Here is an 18,999-nt window from a genome sequence, read left to right as displayed (position 1 = left end):
AGAAACTCAAGGGAAGATAGAGAGGAACCAGAGAGGGACAGATGGAGCCATGATAGTGATGCTGAATTGATAAGGTAACAATTCCTAAGCAGACTGGGTAGTTGTGGATGCACAAAGTGACCTCATAAATTCCTCAATTGAATCACCACAGTTATTTAGTATAATTTAGTTCATATTATTGCATCATTTTGGCCGACATGCCTTTAGAGGCTATTCTGCAAAATATATCCTAAAGAACAGGTTATTGAACTTGTTATTGTTAGGCAGGTCCCCTGTAGTTCTATATTGGATGGAAAACACTCTTGGAATATAGACAACATTGTAATTGTCTCCAGAATCTCAAAGTTTAAATAGGAAACTAAACCATAACTGTTAGGGTACAGAAAGTCAGAGACACCCCTCTGTTAAATATCTTGTCAAAGGCCACGAGTGTCTTCATTTTCAGTGGGCTTTATTTTTTTGCCTTCTATTATTTGTAGAAATGAGAAAAAAAGAAGATTGAAGAAAAACATTGCTTGCTTCTAGACTGGAATCAGAGCTCTTGTAACCACAGCAATGCACAGTGACTTCCCCTCAGTGATACAGAAGGTAAGATATTCAAATCAGAATTATAGCCACTTGTAAGTATTATTTCTGGACAGCTGAAGTGCTTAGCTAAGGGTTACATATAGAGACATTCATACCTCTAAAGGGAAAATACGTGTTAATTGTGTTAAGAAATGTTTTCCTTTAAAAGATACTAAACTGCAAGCTCTTCTGCTTGCTTTATGAAAGACCAATATCCACATAAATTTTTAAGAAAAGTTAGCATTTTGCCTCTGAGCGTAATACATTTTCATATTGAAGGAACTCTATTGCTGAGTGCATAATGGAAGTTGCTTCTCCCCACACAGTGAATTACCAGGACCCAGGTGGCAGTTACCTGACACTGCTCTTTTTCAGAACATGTACAATGAGTGTATAGATAGAAATATTAATACTGAGAGACAGCCAGAGGCTCAGGGGACTGAATACAACCATTAAACAATTTGTTTTGCGTTTCAAGTCAAAATCCTCCATAAGTGGTGGCCACCAAAGCTCTCACTGTCTAAGAAGAATTTAACAACATGTTCCAAGGTATGCAGTTTCAGGTTTTGTGGACCTAAATCTGCCTATGGATCCACTCTACAAAACAGCAACATAACTTGTAGTGTGAAGAGGCATCCTTGATGGTTTCAGAATTCAAATATGGGAAAGGTTCCAGTACCAATGCATTTTGATGCCTGCAGTTACTCTTTAGAGCCTATCTAAGAGACATTCTAGCATAGTCCAAGGTTTGTTTGTGCAAACTGTAGACTTCCCTCTGGAAGTGGTACACCTGTACCTCTCAGGATGAGTAAATGCACTACAAAACATATTAGAAAGAAACACAACAGCGTTGTAGGCATGGATTCCTGCCAAAATGATCCCGTCAATGCATTGGAATGGACTGACTCATTGGCAAAAACCCACAAGCAAGACAGTCAAGAACAAATTGTATTAAAAAATATACATTTGCTTATGTTACTAAAAATGGTAGTTTGCCAAAAGTGACTAAGAATAATTGCTTCTTTATATTTTATTCTGCCTGTGCAATGAAATTAAATTGGTCTGCTTAGTCACATATTTTGCTTGGAGTCACTGTTTTACTCCCATGAAAGTCAAAGGGTTTCATACATTTTATTTTGATATGGCAATATAAGCATTTAAAAAAATAAGACAAAAGTATGTATCCTATTTTCAACAGAGTAAAAGTAAGCTTAAATGTTTTCACTTACACACAATTTAACAAAAGGTTTTGCTTGAGAGGCTAGATTTTTGGAACATAAAGCACATCCTTGAGAGAGGTCTGTTAGGAAGAACATCATTAAATACTCCGTGAAGCTACACATGAAAGCTTTTTAATTGGGTGATAATTGACTATTCTATTTTTCCATTAGTAATATCTGGATCAGAATCAAAATTAATAAGAAAGAGTTCTTCCTTTATAATGATTTTAAGTGAGTGAAAAACTATTTAGTCCCTATTTTGAACCTGAAGAGCAAATATAAAGTTTGAGGATCTTAGCTGAAGTTTAAGAAGCTAATGACCCCTTGTAGATTCTTTTTTTATATATCTTCCTATTTGCAAACAAAGTTTTTTTTCTGTTTTTAACTTTTCATCATTGTACTCATAGCTACTGAATTAACTCGTAAAAGATAAATTTTCATGGTTACATCTCTGAATGAATTTGAAAGACGACAAAGCAGAGGTGTTTATGATATTTTATAATAATAATAATAAAAAGATAATCTGTCCTTGAACCGTGTCCTCTAAGGATCAGTGCAAAGAGCCTTATTTTGATTAACTTGTAAAAGATGAATTAGGGATTGGAGGAAGGAGAACAAAGGGAAGGCGAATCCTTAATTACAATCTTAAGCAACTGTGTGCAATCATGTTTCAGGATTTTCTTGCCTGAATACATCTTATTAAGTTGTAACCATGCACTCAGACACTCCACAACTTGGGGAATGTAGATTGCTTCTAGTTGCTCTCTTTAAACCACTTCTTCAGTTCAAAAATGCCATGATGTTGAATTGCCTCCCTCTGATTAGAGGAAATCACGTCTGAAAGTGATGCTTAAAGACAAGAAACACATAGCAGTTACATATTACATTGTTAAAATAGTCATGCATGCTGCATTTGTGTATTCAAAGGCTACAAACTAATTCAGAAGTTAAAATTATTTTTTAAAAAAACCTTCGTGATCCAAACCAATTGTTTTGTTGCTGTTTTTTTCTTACTGAAGTGACTTCATCTACACATTGCTTTATCAGTGTTGACAACACACTTCATAGTATAATGTATAGTAGGAATGAAAAGTAATTATATATTCACATTATTAGTTTGTTTTTATCATGTTAAAATGCTTTTCTGGTTTCTATAAACCAAAAGACATTGGCCAAGGTGCATATCTTACAGTTGCCCTTGGTACAGTCCATTGTTCTAAAAACAGTACGTGTTAAAAATATTTTTGTCCGTGGAAAATGTCAGTTCAGCAGCTCTGCCAACATTTGGAACCTCTGCTCTTTTTTTTTTTTTTTTTTTTTTTCTTCTCCAGGAGGCGTGCTGACTCCTGGCTGATCACGTTTCAGTTGTAGATCTGTTTCGTTCTGCAGACCCAAAGGGCTTCAGCAGTGCTGAAATGAGGCAGAAAGTTTGTGCTGCGGCTTTCACGGCCGGATCTCGTCCGAACAAAGCAGGTACTCGTTTCCCGGAGCGGCTGCCCCGAGCAGCTCCGGGGTTGCGGGGCTGTGCGTGGGTGCTGCCGGGCACCAGCCCCAGCGTGACACGGAACCTTCTCCTGCTGCCGCTGCGCACACTCCGCTCCCTCCTCCCTTTATTCTGGGAAAGCACCTGCCTTAGTTATTCAACGTATTTTTTTTTACTTTTGTTAATTCTCCCCGCTCACCACCACCCCGCGGTATAACCAGTAGCCGGGGAGGCGTGACAGTAGCTCTGGGGAGACAGAGGGCAGCAGGGCTGCGAGGTTTTGAGTCCCCCGAGCAGGTCGGTGGTGGCTCCGTGCCCTGACAGGGACCAGGAGAGGCCGCCCCGGTCCGGCCCGGCCAGTGCCCGCGGCTGCCCCACGCCAGGCAGGAGGACGGGCCAGGGCAGGGAATGTGGGTTTCACAAGGGCCAGGCTGGGCAGGCTGAAAGGGCAAAGCTTTAAAGCAGGGTCTCCGCAAGTTCCGTTTAGTTTTGCGACTTTGTCTTCACGCCTCGAAAGCTCAGTCGCAGCTTGTAGTATAAATTGCATGGTGGGTTGTAGGGGGGAGAAGTAAAAAAAACCAAAAACCAAAAAACCCCCAAATCTTGAAGTCTCTCCTCCAACTCTCCGTTTCAAATGCAAATAGGGAGAGAGATTGGTTCCCGCCCCACCCCCTAGCCCGGCTCCTGATTTTTATCCAAAGGACTCCATCTGTATATCCTGTCAAGAAGGAGGAGGAGGAGAAGAGGCGGGGGGGTAGTGGGGCCGGGCAGGCTGCTTGCTCCCTGGATCCCGCTTCAATAGCCACCGCTGGGTCTTCGGGAGGTACAAAGAGTCCCTGTGCCGCCTCCGCGCGCCCTCGGACGGAGCTGGCAGCCGGCTCCAGCCACCGAGCCGTGATATCCCCTGCCCAGAGCAGCATCCCCACCTCCTCTGCCTTCTCCCTCCCTCCCCGCTCCTTCCCTCCCTCCTCTTCCTCCTCCTCCCGCAGCCACGATCCGCACCCAGTCGGAGCTGGGCTTGGCACCGGCACCCACTTCTCCCACCGTGTGCCCAGCGGCTGCCTGTGCAGTGCCGCGCCGTGCCGTGGAGGAGGAGGAGCGGAGCAGCGGCAGCGCTCCCGTCTCCGCGGGCGCGGGCGAGTGCGCGGGCGGGCGCGCAGCCCCCATGCCCGGTGGGCGCCCGGCCGCCCGCAGCCGCCCCCCCCGCTCGGGAGCATCCCGCCAGCCCTTCGTCGCGGAGGCACCGCCGGCCCTTGGGATTAAAATACTCACCGAGCTGGACAGCCGAGGGAAAGGGGGAGCAGGTAAGTGCTGGCTGCACCTGTGCCTTTCCTTGCCTTCCTTCCCCTTCCCCTCCTATGTAGGCAGAGGGCGGTCGGAGCAGTTGCAGGAAAGGGCTGTGTGCTGTTCCCCCGGAGCGGCTCCTGCCCGGAGCGCGGCCGCGGCTCTGCGGAGCTGCCGGGGGCGGCGCGGCCGCGGCCGTAAGTTTCGCGTTCCCCGGGCTGGGGGCGGCCCGGGCAGCGCGGCTGGGACCGGCCGTGAGAGCCCCCAACACCAGGTGTGGTGAGGAAACCGCGGAAAGTGACAGTACTGGGACTATAAGCGCGTGTGCACCTTCTGAGAAATAAGAGAACAATAGCATCACTCTTGACTCTTTGGAGAAGTCTCACGGACAAGCGGGGAAGTGGGGTGGGGGAAGGGAGGAACACAGACTTCTGCAAAATATAGGCAGCCCGAAGTCCTGACTGTCTCAGTCCTTTCTGCCAAGCCAAAGCAGCTGTCTTGCTTGGGCTCGAAGTCTGGCAGTGATGTTACAGTGCAAAAGATTTCAGAGACAAGGAAATATCTTGAGTTATTTCCCAGGGCTTTCGTCCTTCTATGTCAAGGATGTTCTAGAGTTTGCAAATGTTGAAATTATGGGAGCTGTTTCTTTGATTAGTATTCAGCTGGTAAGACTAGCTCTGCAGTGCTTGGCTGATGCTGACCCTTCCCCCTCCGCCCCGTCCCCCAATCCATCCACATATCCACACACGGGTATGTCCTGCTTTCCTACTATAGGCTGTGTACACCGGTAGCAAGAGGTTTGTCATCTGGATCCTCAGACTTCTAGTTGCTAATGGAGAAAAAAAAAAATCCCTTTTTAAGATATGGTTTAGCCTTTATGCTGCTTTCAAAAGGTGAAGTAGTTCAGGTGAGCCAAGATTCTACAAACGATGTCTTCCCCGGGATGTGGGAAAGGATGGGAGATGAATACTTGTGATGTGCTCTGATTCTGGGAACTGAAATGCTGATACTTTAATCTTTTCCCCTTGCAAGGATAAAATCTTGTGTTCTGATAGATAACTTGCTCAAGCCAAACCAGAGACTTGAAAGGGCAGAGTATACTTCATAGTCTCTCTAACAAGCCATACTGACTTGCCATTTTTCAGCTAAAACATAGGTGATTGCGCAGCTTTGCAGAAAATAAATTGCTTTTCCAGCACAAATAAATAAATACATAAAAGAGCCAAACTCTTGAGTATGCCAGTTTCTGAAACAGTCTCTCCTTGGCATTGATGCATGACTTTACTTTTCTATCTTTATCATATCTACTAATAGTTTCTCTGTTACATTACTTGAGTTTGCAGGGAATTGTTACTGGTGAAAGCTAGGTACTTTGTTTCTGAGAAAGGTGAGTCTACATAATCTCAGGTGCAGAGCTGTTCAGATGGGCAGTAGCATGAAAGTTGCATAACTAAATTAAGTTTGCTTACCATGTAGCTTCTGAAGGTACAACAGGTCAACAGATAAAGATCAGCTATAAAGTGATGCTGGTTTTCTCTCAGTAATATTATAACAGTTTTAACAACGCAGAAGTGAAGTGAGGATAGTTGGAAATGGTACGATTGTGCCTCATTAGAGCTAGTTCAGTGCAACGGGTGTGTTACCATCTTTGGAGGAAAAAAAGAACACAAAACCCACTTAACAAACCCAAAAGAACTATCCAGGGACCAAATGTGCTATTGTTTTTAAGTCCTTTTACACAATTTTATAGCTTTCCAGTCTGCAACTACCAGGGGATCTAATCTAGACATCTAGACACACGTTTTTTTTCAGGGTCATGAAGAAAGGCTAAGTAAGATTTAAAAAACAATTGCAATAAAATCCACAATACGGGAAGGCCTAGCTCTGACAGCTTTTAATATTAAGTATGTGCAGTATCTAGGATTTGAGTACTTGATAAAGATTTAAAACTACCAGGAATATCAAAGAAAATATCAAAAAATATCAGAGGTAATAATCTGAGCTACCACTGCATGTTAGAAACACATGTCAGTTAATGTAAGTGAAAATACAAACATCAATAATAATGCGTATTTTCTTGCAAAAAGCTATTAAAGATTGCAGTTTTGATCAAGGAACATTGCACCCTTATAATAGGAGACTTTACTGTAATTAAAGGCTGATGTAGGTCATTAGAATTGTGTTAAAAGTCAGATGACAGCCTCACAACTCTCCTAAGTCTACTTTCATTGATTTAATAGCAAGGCATTATTGATTATTTGCTATTGATTTAATAGCAAAGTATTCTTTTTTTTCATGTAAAAGGGTTATTGTAAAGCATTTGTACAGCTGCATATTAACTGTGAATTTTCTGATGAGGAGGATGGATACAATATCCACATAGATTTTTGCCTGTCCTTTTCTCATATGACTGTGTGTATGTACACATTGTGCCCACATTTTTCTATGTTTCTTCAGCAGTTAGAGACTTGACTGAAGAAAATCATTACTAATGCAAGACCTTATATTGTTCTACTCCAGCTTAAATTCCTACTTTGCTATAGACCTGGCTAACCCATTTCTCAGGGGGATTCAACTCACAAATTGACTCCAATGTGTGATGAAAATAGAAAATATTTTAAACTTCAAGTGGTTTAGAGATTAAAATACTGCTTGACAGTCAGTCCTAGTGATGTCTAGTAAGTTTTTGTGTGTGTTTTCAGTCTATTGGCTTCAGTATCTGATGTGTTCAGTGGTTCTTCAATGAAGGCCTTTCTTGAGCCTTTCCTTTTCCTTTAGTTTATCACATACATTTTTTTCATGTACGCTTTCATGCTACTGCTGGGTATTGTTTTCTTGTGGCAATAAAAATCATTAAATTCTATCTGAGGAAGGGTACATAAAATAGATGGTTACTTCAGTTCTTCCTGTCAAACCAGGCTTAACTCTAAGCAGTAATGCAGGAGTGCCTCCTCTGGGAATTCAGCAGTTCTGCAAGAAAGTCATCCCTAGGCATTATGTGATGTTCTTCAGCTGAAATGAGGCTGCAGAAATTGAGCTTGTGGAAATTTAAATATTTGCCGTGATTGGTCCCAGATCCACAAATACTGCTGGCGTTTCTTTTCAATAACTGATCAAATTAGCATAATCCCTTCCAGCAACTTAGATCTTTCAAATGTACCATGGCAGGGTGAAAAAGAAATAAAACTCTTTCACATGGAGAAAATGATATTAGAAAAAAAAAAAAGCTTTCTTTTGTTAATTTTGCTTGGGGAACAAAACAAACTTACCAACAGCCCAAACAATTTAGCACTCTAGACATGTGCAATCTTATGATCAACTGCAGAGCAGTATAAAAGACCAAAAGCTGTTACCTGGTTTTCTTTATGCATTTTTTTTAAAGCCATATAATTTATTGCAGTGTGCCTAGTGTTTTTCTGTCGTCTCATCAGGTCCTTTCACCTGAGTCAGAGGGTATTGGAGCCAGTTTAGTGTAACAGTGCCATATGTTTGGAGCAGTGATAGTTTTTTTGCTTGATAACCAGATGCAGACTGCAGGATGTGCACTACATTTACAGACCTCCCATGTGAATATTTAGGCCAGTTAGCGGCAGGAGGTTGTGGTCTGTAGTTGTAATGTCATCTGGCACAGGGAGTTAATAGGTTTCATCGTGCTGCCTTGACTTGCAGAGCTTCATTTCATCACAGGGTCCCCACCTCACTTGCTCCAAGGCACCCTCCTTTTCTCTTTTCTTTCCCTGAAAAAAGTGATAACCAGACATTGCAATTGACACTGTAATTAGACATGTTATCTTCTCAAAACCTTTTTGTCTCAAAGATCACATTCCTGTTCATGTGCCTGTGAAGGAGTCTCCTGTAGTACTTAGGATGTGTGACATGGAGGAGCTGCAGGCTTGTAACAAAGGGGAATTTTCTCTGCCACTAGATGTAACACCCTGTCCAATGGGCATTGTAAAATTGAATGTCAAAGCATAAATATTTCAGTGAGGGCAGTCCAGCTGTCAGGGGGCTCACCTGCTGGTTCTACTTTGTTTAAGGGATCATGGTTCAAGATCCAGTGGTGACAGTCACCCTTGGAATTATTTCAACACCCTGGGTCTGATTTTACTGAATGACTAAAGTAGAGAAAAAACAAACAAAAAAAGCCCCATGGGATAACTGTGCATTGTTGACCAAGCTAATGCAAGATTTACTAGCAAGTGGTGACTGCTCAGAGTCAATGAGGTCCATATTTGCGCAATAAATTCTGCAATGGTATCAAAAATTGAAGCAATTTGATGAGAAGAGAATAATGGGGCAGGGGGGAGGATGAGGGAAGAAAAGGAATAGGAGTGGTAAACTCTTCAGTTACAACTTCAGTGAGTGGCTGACAGTGAGATTTCAAACTACAGTAATACAATCTAGACTGGTGGAGTTTAGGAATGGAAAAAGGTTTAGATTTCCACATCTTCCTGAAGCATTTTACACATTAGAAACATTTTAGGACAAAATACACTGAAGGACAAAATTCTCTGTTGAGTTGAAGAGGTTGACAGGAAAATGATATGGTTCATAGATTAAGCTGGCACTGTGACACTGGTAGCAATGTGTGAGCAGAAGTCTGCAGGAATTTGCATTTTGGCTGCAAAGGTTAGGTGGTGCAAAGATGATCTCAAAAGCCTTCAGCAAACTGCTCTATGGGGCTGGGGAAATCGCAGATGTGGGGAAGGAGGGATTCCAAGACGTTATCTCTGAGACTGAAAACTTATCTACTGGTGCTCATTGTGACACACAAACAATGAACACTAGACTTGATGAGTTGTTTTAGAAATTATGGAGTGAAGCAAAATATTCAGAGAGATTTTCAGTGGGTGTAAATTACCCTTAATTGCTTGCAGCGTGGGGGACTATTCCTTTAAGCTGAGGATCTTATGATCTGAATGTTTCCAACAAATCAAGATTGCCCCTTGGAGACAGTGCATAATAGTGTCTCTTTGACACTAGCAGATTGTTTTGGCAAACTAGAGTAGTAACATTTTTCAGATTAGCAGTGCAACCCAGTACACTGTGGCTTAAATATAGTTTAATTTTTGTACAGCAGATGGGAGAAAATGTAAGGTTTATGATGTGTATTGAATGAAGAGGCTATTATTTTTTTCAAATGTGTATTCTTCAGTCTGAAGTTTTATATATTAGCCAGCTTTTTAAGAACATAAACATGAGAGTTTAGATTTCTAGTGGATGTTTTTTATGTTTAGTTTTTTTGTGTTTTGTTTTTATTTTTATTCTTTCAGCTGTTCTCTTGGACAGCATGTTACTGCTCAGTTAAGACATGCTACCTGCACTGTCCAGATCACATAACATACTCTCCAAATTACACTCCAGTACTTTTACTTTGTATTTTTATATTTGTGATTGCCAGGACTACAGGTAAAGCAAACAGGGAAAACAAGCTTAGATGTGAAAGCTAGAGCTTAAGGCTTTAAATACACTAGCAGACTATTTTATTTTTAAAGGCCTAAGTTACTTTTTAGGTTGGCAAAGTGTGAATGAGGAGATATGACTGGGTTTACGCCTGTTTGTGGAGGGGAGTAGCATTCGGGAGATCAGAAAAAAGATGTAAAGGTACACTTTTATTTTAGGGTAGTTAATGATATGAATTAAAAGTGTAAGTATTTCTCAGCTTTGAACACTCTGAATCTTGTTTATGCAGAAAGAGATAGCGTTTCATAAAAGAGCATCTTTAAACAAAAAGCACAAAGTGGTTGCAGGTCAGTTTTGCCATCACACTCGAGTCAGTAAACACAGATGACAGTGAAGACAGTGGAATCAGAGCACTGAATACCCTCTGTCGCTGTCAGTGTTAGTTTTATCCACTGCTGCAAGTGCAGCCCTGAACAATCAAGCCATGCCTTATTGAGGAAAAAGCCACCAACAGTGCCTCTTAGTTTTCAGTTTTGTGAATGCTGTGACATTGCTTATGTGGTCTTGTGGACTTGATGCTTACGGACATCATAGAACAGGTGATGCTGAAGTGCTAATTATGCTTGGATAAAATTAATAAAAAAAATGTATAAAATGTGTGTCTATCTATCTAGCTATCTATCTATCCAATTATCTGTCTATCTCAGTAAGAAGGTTAATGAGATGCAATTTAATAAAGAATTATTCCCAAAACAGAAATGAGTTTTAAATACAAGAGACTTCTGCTTTTGGAGGTATCATATATAAAAGGCAGTGTGCTGGAAGAACTATAAATAAAAACCTAAAAAAAAAAGGGCTCTAAGAGGAATAAGAAGACTTATCCTGAAGAAGAGAAAAAAGAGAGGGAAGAGTGTTTCAGAGCAGAAAGTGCTGCCACACAGCTGAATAAAAATAATTGGAATTTTGGAGTCTGTGTGGTGAAAGTATTTCAGAATGAGTAAACCACAACAACATTTTTTTTCCAGGAGGTGTGAGTATTCTGCTTTTCATCAGATTGTGCTGTCTAGCATATGGACTGTTTTTCAGTTGGTATTTTGGGTGCGTTTTTCAGTTCTGTGCTGTGGCGTGTGGCTCGGGACCATGGCACTCCATATGGTGGCTTTCATACTTTCCTGCAGGTGTAAAAGAAAGGATATAAGAGAACACTGTTCGAGATAAAGGTTAGAGCAATTCTAGGTTTGAAATGTCTGTTCTGAGCAAGAACAAGACATTTCAAACTGCTTAGTGAAAAGACTCTAACATATTGTAAATGTTTTACTGACATTTCTTAAGAAAATCCATTTTTTATTTTTATCTCTGTTAAATAACAATCTGCTGCCTCTTTGAAATAAACTGACAGTTTATCAATATCAGATGTCTTTAGCATGATGTAACTTAGACACAGAGAGGGGAAATCAAGGATGCATAAACAGCTTCTACTACAAACAACACTTAACCGTAGTTGAACAGAGCAGTAGGAAGTGAACATATCACAGGGAAAGCACAGCTACTTCCTTGACACTCATTGGCAGCCCTCTCAGTAATTACTGTCATATGGTCATGATTTACCCAAAGGCCCAGATCAAAACTGAGCTATGGCTAGTTGGGATTAATCGTTTCAAACTAGGCTCTTCTAACGAGGATGACACCTGCTTGTTAATCCTGCTGTGAGAAGAATTTTGGTCCATGCTGGAGTGATGTCTTTTATAACTGTAGCATCATGTTTTCAAAATTAGGGTCTTTAGGTAAGGCTTGCCTATTCTCTTCATTTTGCCTGTAGGGAGACACTGGATTTTCCTATATGGAAGCTTTCAAATTGCTGCTGCTTAGCAAACACACTCAGTGGGTTTGTGGTTTATCCCACCAGCCTCTAAGCAAAGCCTTTCTGGTGCAGGGCAGTACCACAGAAGGGATTACTATAAAAAGGCTTTAAATACAGTCTGTAATCAGAAGAGCTTTTTATTTGTTTCATGTTTCTGCCCTCTAGGTACCTTTGGCAGCACGATGCATAGGCTTTCTGCAGCTGAAAGAGCCTGACGTACTGAAAACAGATAGTGGATATCACATTTCACTCAGTTTTAGTAGTAATGAGTAGGACTATGATAATCAGTCCAGAGTGTTTAATGTGTATGTGATTTAATGTCTAGCCTTTTTAGATTAATTAAAAGTATAAAGGATGAAATCTTCTTTCTTCCGTGGCTTCCTAAGTAGCAGCAGTTCACTCCAAATTAATGCTGTTATCTGTTTTAATTTCACCCTTATTTCCACTTCATGTTTGGCACTTCGTAAATGCTTCTTGTCTCCCTTATTGCTCACTTGGACAAGGAGGATGTCTATTTAAGAGGCAAGTTTTCTTACCTGGTGATTCTCCCAAAAGGCAAAGCTATGTTTGGTTCTGACTGACAGAATTTATACTTTTTAAAACATCATACTAATTATACATTTTTTACATGGGCAGAGAAGGCTCTCAGTCATAAAAAGCAGAAAAGAGTTAAGTATTGAAGTTTGTGTTTCTAAAAAAAAAATAATAGTTTTTTTTATTAGTAAGTCCTATGACATATGAAATGATTACATTTTTAAATAAAAACTGATTTACATGTGTTAGTCCTGAAAAACCGTTTGCTATTAAATCAAGGTTTCATGGAAAATACAAAATGACATTATCTTCTGATCTTTCTGGGCATATTTCTGTATAAATATATAAAGTAGTCTAACATGTTTCTTACGGTGCCTGACATTTGCTTTAGGAATGTAGTGAAATTGAGTGGGGAGACTCAGGGCTTTTTACCAGGTCAGGTTGAGATCAGAACAAATCATATCATCTGGTGTACTGTGACTAAGAATCAATCAAATTGTTCTGATTCATCTTATACTCCTTCATTTTACTTTTGAGTTATATGGGAGAGAGTTAAACTAGGATATGTCCCTGCCATTAATACAACTTGCTGTCTGTAGCTGATTTGTAATTATATCATAGTAATGGCAAGTAAAGCAGACCATAGCAGACAGAAGAGAAAATATCAAACCAAATGACTGTAAATAACTACACTTACTCTGATTATTTTAAAGAGAAACAATTTTAGCATTTATACTGGAAAAAAAGGTGCATTAAGAGAACATTTAAGATAAAACTTAATGGCTATAAATGCAGTTGTATCAGCAGCAGTAATTCCATCGAAGAAGTATGCTATAAACTCTGAGAAATTTATGTAAACTCATTGGTGTTGATGAGGAGAAAGGTAATAGATAAACAGTTTTGATGTGTGATGTGAAAGCTGCAAAGAATTTGCATTCTCTGAAAAAATTAAAAATTCTGACAACTGTTCTTGTCTTTTTCCTGGACAGGTATCCATTACACGATTTCTTTGGTGAAGGCTATTCAGCAGTGGTGACATCTTCCAATCGACCACTCTGCAAATTATTATCTCTGGACTCCCAGCTGACACCCTGCCGGAGGCTAGAGCTACTGAGACAACTGGAATTGTGCCTGCTTTGGTCAAGGTTTTTTCTTTCACCGAGGAAAATAAAAAAAAAAAAAAAAAAAAGAAAAAAGATGAAGTTGGGCAAAGTGGAGTTTTGCCATTTTCTTCAGATATTAGCTCTTTTCCTGTGTCTTTCTGGGATGAATCAAGCAGAGCTCACAAGGTCCAGGTCAAAGCCCTATTTTCAATCAGGGAGGACGAGAACCAAACGCAGCTGGGTGTGGAATCAATTCTTTGTGCTGGAAGAATACATGGGTACAGACCCACTCTATGTAGGAAAGGTAGGGGATTTAAATAAACTTTGGAAGGTTCAGATGCTTGCTTTTTGATGTGTTTATATGATGCAACCTAAAAACTGTAATTCTGTTAGCCCAGAACAGCAACACACTGCATTCTTACAAGAATGCAAGGTTCCTGTTGCAATTTTGTTTAAGAGCTCTACATATTAGCACTGCTTGTTTAATAGAGTACAATAATGAAAATGTTTCTCCACCACTGATAGAAAGAAAATATCTATTACTTATACTAGGTTTTAAAGCAGAGGAACATAATGATGAGTATTCTTTTTTAAGAGTTAACAGCTAGTCGCAGAAAAAAAAGAAGTTCTGTATTATGTTGTTTGCTCCCTAAAACTCAGCTTTACTGAAAGCAAGAGGGAAAGAATCAGGCGTCTGTGGGTGTGATGAGTGAAAAGGAGGACATGTCTGCATTACTGCTATTCTTTGACATTGCCTGGCTGGCAGATTGGCACCTTGGGGGCCTCACTGTCCTCTGTGCACAGCACAGCCTTGTGGCTTTACCTCGCCTGTGATGGGCATGGGTCCAGTACAGAGCCAGCCCTTTTACATCAGGGCTTCCCAAATGGTTCGTTCCGAGCGCCCGTCGCTGCACATGGAGCACGCTGAGCACAGCTGTGAATCCGGGACTTAGCTCATTTATGCCTTGTGCTAGTGGGTAATACGCTGCCTTCAGCAATTATGCTGGGAAAAAAAAAAAAAAAAAAAGCCCACAAAACAAAACCCCCTCTTGTGTTTCTCTGTAACATTTATGTGTAATCATCTTATTGAAAGGAAAACCCATTTTCTCGGTAATATCAGAATCAATAAATAGAGTTTCTCATTAAAATACAGCAAATGCATAGAAAACAAGGGAGTGACAGCTTTTGGCACTACAGCATGCTCACAGAAAAAGAGATGAAGTAATCTGAAATCCACTGCTTCAAATATACAAGTGCAATGAATTTCAGCTTACTTAATTCATCCTACTGAGACAAAACCTTGCTGTTTGTGTTAATACAGTTAAGCACTTAGAATTTAGCCATGCCAATGGAATAATCAAGTTAGATAGAGAACTGCTTTCATGATTGCAGCTAAGGTTGTGTTTAGGTGCTTTTCTGAATTGGGACTGGTATTTGCATAACTTAACCCTTAAGAAAGGTATACTGGAATCAAAAATGTCATCTTGTATTACAGTGGTCTTGAAAGTTTTGGTAAAGTTTTATGCATTCTGATGCCACACAACTGCTGTGTGTGGGTTTGTCTTTTAGGCAAATTTGTCCCCAGGTTGGGGTTTCTCTTGCAGTTCAGGAAATGGCCTATTTGGCATTCTTTCCCACCGATAAAAAAAGAAGTGTGGCTTGCAAATTTGAATTTCTCTCCTGGAAAAGAAGCGTCTTGAAATACTCAAATGAAGATGAGTTTTGATCTGTAGTAATTCTCATATTCAGTCGATTGCTATATTATGGCCAAAAATGCTGTGGTAGTGCTACAGTACATGATATTTGCATGCATGTGGTTATTTTTAGCTTCGCAGTCTGTTTTTTTTTCTGCTCTTTCCTGTCCTTTGCAAGAGTCCTAGCATTCACAAGCAGATATCTTCCAAAACACAACCCTTTTTTTTTTTTTCCCCCCTTGAAACATTCTGTGCCTGCTTTTACATCAGAAGTATGAATTGTTGGCTCAGGAATTTGTACCAGCAATCCATTTTGTAGGAAAAGCAGATAAAAATTTTCACTTACAAAAGAAAGCCCATCTTCTTGGAAACACAATCCTTGCTGAGCATCTTCTAAGATAAGATGTGCCCAGTTCCTAACCTTCTCACTGTAGAGGCTTTTCACTGTGTGGCTCCTGAGGTGCAATCATGACCAATGCTGCATTCCCACACAGGGGAGCAAAAAGGTGAAGAAGTGAATTTCTTTCTGTGTCTTAACATATTATGTGTAGCACCACTCTCAAGTGAGCAACAGTCACTTCCTCCCCGTCTTCTCTTCTTAAAAACATTGGTGCTCTTATTTCAAATCCTTTGCAGGCAGGTAGGGACAGAGAAGACTGAGATTTGGATAGAAAGGATGGATTTTCTTTTTTCCTCTTTCTATTTTTTTCCCCCCCTTGGTGAGAAAGCTGCAGCAAGCAAAAAGCTGCCATAGCTCACTTTTCTCATCAAATGAAGTGGAAGAAGTGACCAGACTCTGCAGAGTGCTCTGCTTCTGGGGATGCCAGTCCTGTGCTGCCTCACGTTCAGGATGCTTTGCAGGGTGCCAGTCTAACTGCACACCCAGGAAGGAGGGACCTTCCTCTAGCTTTTAAGGGCAGTGAGATAAAAGGGCTTCAGAAACACTCAAGCAAATGGAGCTGTAATGGGGAATACTGTCTCCCTGCCACTATTCAATTTTACAAAGCCCTAAGCAATTCTGGTTGGAAGGCAGAATTTGGGGATATTAGGGTTACATGGCAAATCATTCAAGAGTTGTGAAATAAGAATGTTAATTCCATGTTCAGCACTAGCTCTGTCCTCCTGGCTGTCTGCATGCTGACACTTTAATTACATGATCATGCAGGGTAAAATCCTATTCCTCGTAAATAATGTAGTAGGATTCTTATTCACCTCAGTAAAACAAGTCCTTCCCTTAATTTTTCAGTGTTTTCATGTTAGTTTAAGAAGGCTTCACATCTACGCCTGAGGTATACTGCAACCTTCCTTCTGGACATCCTTTTTTTGTTTTCCCAAATGCATAGGTATTTTTTTTTATTAAGGCAGCAGGGCCTGTTTCTCACGTGACTCTGGAGAAACCTCTGGAGGAGTTCCATTTATTTTACTCTAATAGGAGTCAGAGGTGACAGAAGTTTGGTGCCTTTTTTTATTCTCTTCTTTTAAAATTTAGGTCTTTCCTCTCTATGATATGAATTTTAATAATCTTGGATGTAATTCTGAGCACCTCTTGGGAGGTGCTTAACATATAATGAGATTGTGGACTGAGCCATACACAATTGTTTTCTGTCGGTCAGCACAGCGTATGCTATGTTCACTTGAAGGGCTGAAACATTTAACATTTAACTGTTTAACGCATTAAACTGTTTGGATAGGCACTGTTCTCTTCCAGACAAGCCATGTAGGAGGTGAGGCAGTTAACTGTGATGCTTATTGAGCTAGAAGCATAGCTGGCTTCTGTTTTCTGGAAAATGTTTACTATTGCTTGGTAATATGTTTTTGTGAAATGCCTTACTCCATATTTTCCTTGTAAATGACGTTAATGGAATCTATTTGGGGAAAAAATAGAATAGAGCAGTTTCAAATGATTTGAAACATAAACACCTAAAATTAGGAAAAAGTGTATGCTATTATCTTAAATATTTGAAAAGCTGTATATGGTCTTGTAATTGAAGTTTCCATGGGTGCACATTAACAAAAAGGGGTGCAGTAAAAGTAGAACTTGAACATTTTGTTGATTTTTTTGTTTTGTTTTGTTACATAACTATCAGACATCTAGGGTTTGGATTTTTTTTTGTGTGGTGGGTTGGGGGTTTTTTTATTATATTTCTTTTAATGTCTTCTGCTGCAAGAGCGTCAGTCTCATCAAAAGCATTATAATGACACAAAATCTCTGCCAGTAGTAGTTTCATTTTTCATATTAAAAAGTTAAAAAAAAAACCAACCAAACAAAAAAGCCACAAACAATCCTGAAGAAACGAAACAAGACTTTGAACTCCATGTGAGATGCTGATTGATAGCTGACTTGACTGTTTTCTTTTGGATCCAAACCAACTCTCCTTTCCAATGGCTCTAAATTTAGGTATAGTTACAGGGCAGTTTCAAGCTTTTTGCTGAGTTGAACTCTTCTTTTCCCTTGAGATCTCACTAACATATGAAGGACTGAAAATAAAAGCTAGGAACTTTTGACTGAGCACAAACCCAAGATATTCGTTTGTAACTTTGAGAGGCTCACTGGTAATTCTCAAAAATAACGCTTTGAACTTGTAAGATGCCCCGAGTGTTGTTTTTTATTTATGATGTAAGAGTAAGTAAAGTGTAAGTTCTAACCTGCATTTTCTAGATTGTAAAATCAAGAAAAAAGGTTAAATGAGTGAACTAAGAGCATGTAGCTTCCTAGATCTTTCAGTCACTGCCTTCCAACACAATTTTACCTGCCTCTTCTGACTGTTTTAAGGTAAATAAAACTGTTGGATTCAATTTCCAAACATGGACAAAAGTGCAAAAAAGCTAATATTTGCATTATTATTTTCTGGAGTAGTACAGAATCAAGGGCTTACAAAAAAATGAAGTGAACTTAAGCTTTTCCTATAAAATTAGGTTATTTAAGAGAATTTGCAGGTTTTACAAGTTTTGAGAGAACTTACAGGCAGGGTGGGGAAAGGGTTTTTAAAGCAGCCATATAAAAAGTTTATGTTATTATTAGCATAGAGAGTGGGTAGTTTTTTCCAGTCTCCTCATTTTGGAGGGAAGGAGGCTGGAAAGGGGAGGATACTGAGGTTTTGGGTTAATCCTTTGTTTCTCAAAGGTGTTGGTGAATATATCAATAAGGCAACAGAATTACTCATATACTATATTTATCTGTGGTGTGACCTTGTCTCAGGCCACACAAATGCAGTCAGCAATAGGGCTCTTTTCACAGAATCATAGCTTGACAATTTCAGATGTGGCTGATGAATTTCGACTGAGTTGGATAAGAAATGTCTTTGCTACTTTAAGGCAGTGAGTACTGTGGAAGCACTGGCTACTCAGTCAAACTCAGACTGAACTTTAGAAGTATTACTGGCATTTTGGAAAATGGAGAGGACATGAGGTGGTATTACAAAGGCTAAATATAGGTAAAAAGGACTGGGCTGCCTCACTTGCACATAGTGAAGAAGGAGGTCAGTCAGGCGCAATTCCCTGGAGGGATCTGACCCTCCTGCTGCTTCTAGAGGCACCCACAGGGACTAGGGCTCTCTGCTCAGCTTCAGTCTGTGTTTTTTTCCCTCCAAGCATCCTGGGCAAGGTAAATGTTCACGTCTGCTCTGCAAGTAAGCTCCTGGTTGAGAGTACCCACAGCTCTGCAGATTTTTGTTCATTTTCCACCACAAGTAGTCTTGGAAAAAAACATTCAAACAAACTAAACTCAATTATTTTTCATCTGTCTTTGTGGTCTCTGTGTGGAAAACAGCCTAGTAACTTAGAAAGAAATTTCCCCTTTGTTATATTTTTTCCTCCCTTTCTATTTGTATTATCTTTACTTTTATCATAA

The 18,999-nt window shown here is 40.1% G+C and overlaps 1 protein-coding gene and 1 long non-coding RNA gene across 3 annotated transcripts in view; one reads left to right on the top strand and one right to left on the bottom strand.

Moving 5' to 3' along the window:
- Positions 1-4,693, bottom strand: part of LOC148225383 (uncharacterized) — a 175,588-nt gene extending 170,895 nt beyond the window's left edge. The window contains exon 1 of the long non-coding RNA XR_015806605.1: positions 4,543-4,693. This is a non-coding gene — a long non-coding RNA (uncharacterized LOC148225383). The remainder of the gene's footprint in view (positions 1-4,542) is intronic.
- CDH7 (cadherin 7) overlaps positions 4,464-18,999 on the top strand; it is a 92,342-nt gene continuing 77,806 nt past the window's right edge. Inside the window, exons 1-2 of one of the 2 annotated variants that reach the window (XM_014870889.2) lie at positions 4,464-4,574; positions 13,342-13,759. In XM_014870889.2, the coding sequence (XP_014726375.1) occupies positions 13,550-13,759 (210 nt within the window). In that variant the 5' untranslated portion in view covers positions 4,464-4,574; positions 13,342-13,549. Of the gene's footprint in view, positions 4,575-5,361; positions 5,462-13,341; positions 13,760-18,999 lie in introns of those variants that run through there. The other variant, XM_088172737.1, reaches the window with a different exon arrangement.

The sequence above is a fragment of the Sturnus vulgaris genome, chromosome 1, assembly GCF_052056855.1.
Source record: "Sturnus vulgaris isolate bStuVul1 chromosome 1, bStuVul1.hap1, whole genome shotgun sequence".
Taxonomy (NCBI): Eukaryota; Metazoa; Chordata; class Aves; order Passeriformes; family Sturnidae; genus Sturnus; species Sturnus vulgaris.
The sequence above is the reverse complement of the archived record's forward strand: the minus strand, read 5'-3'. Positions and strand labels throughout refer to the sequence as shown.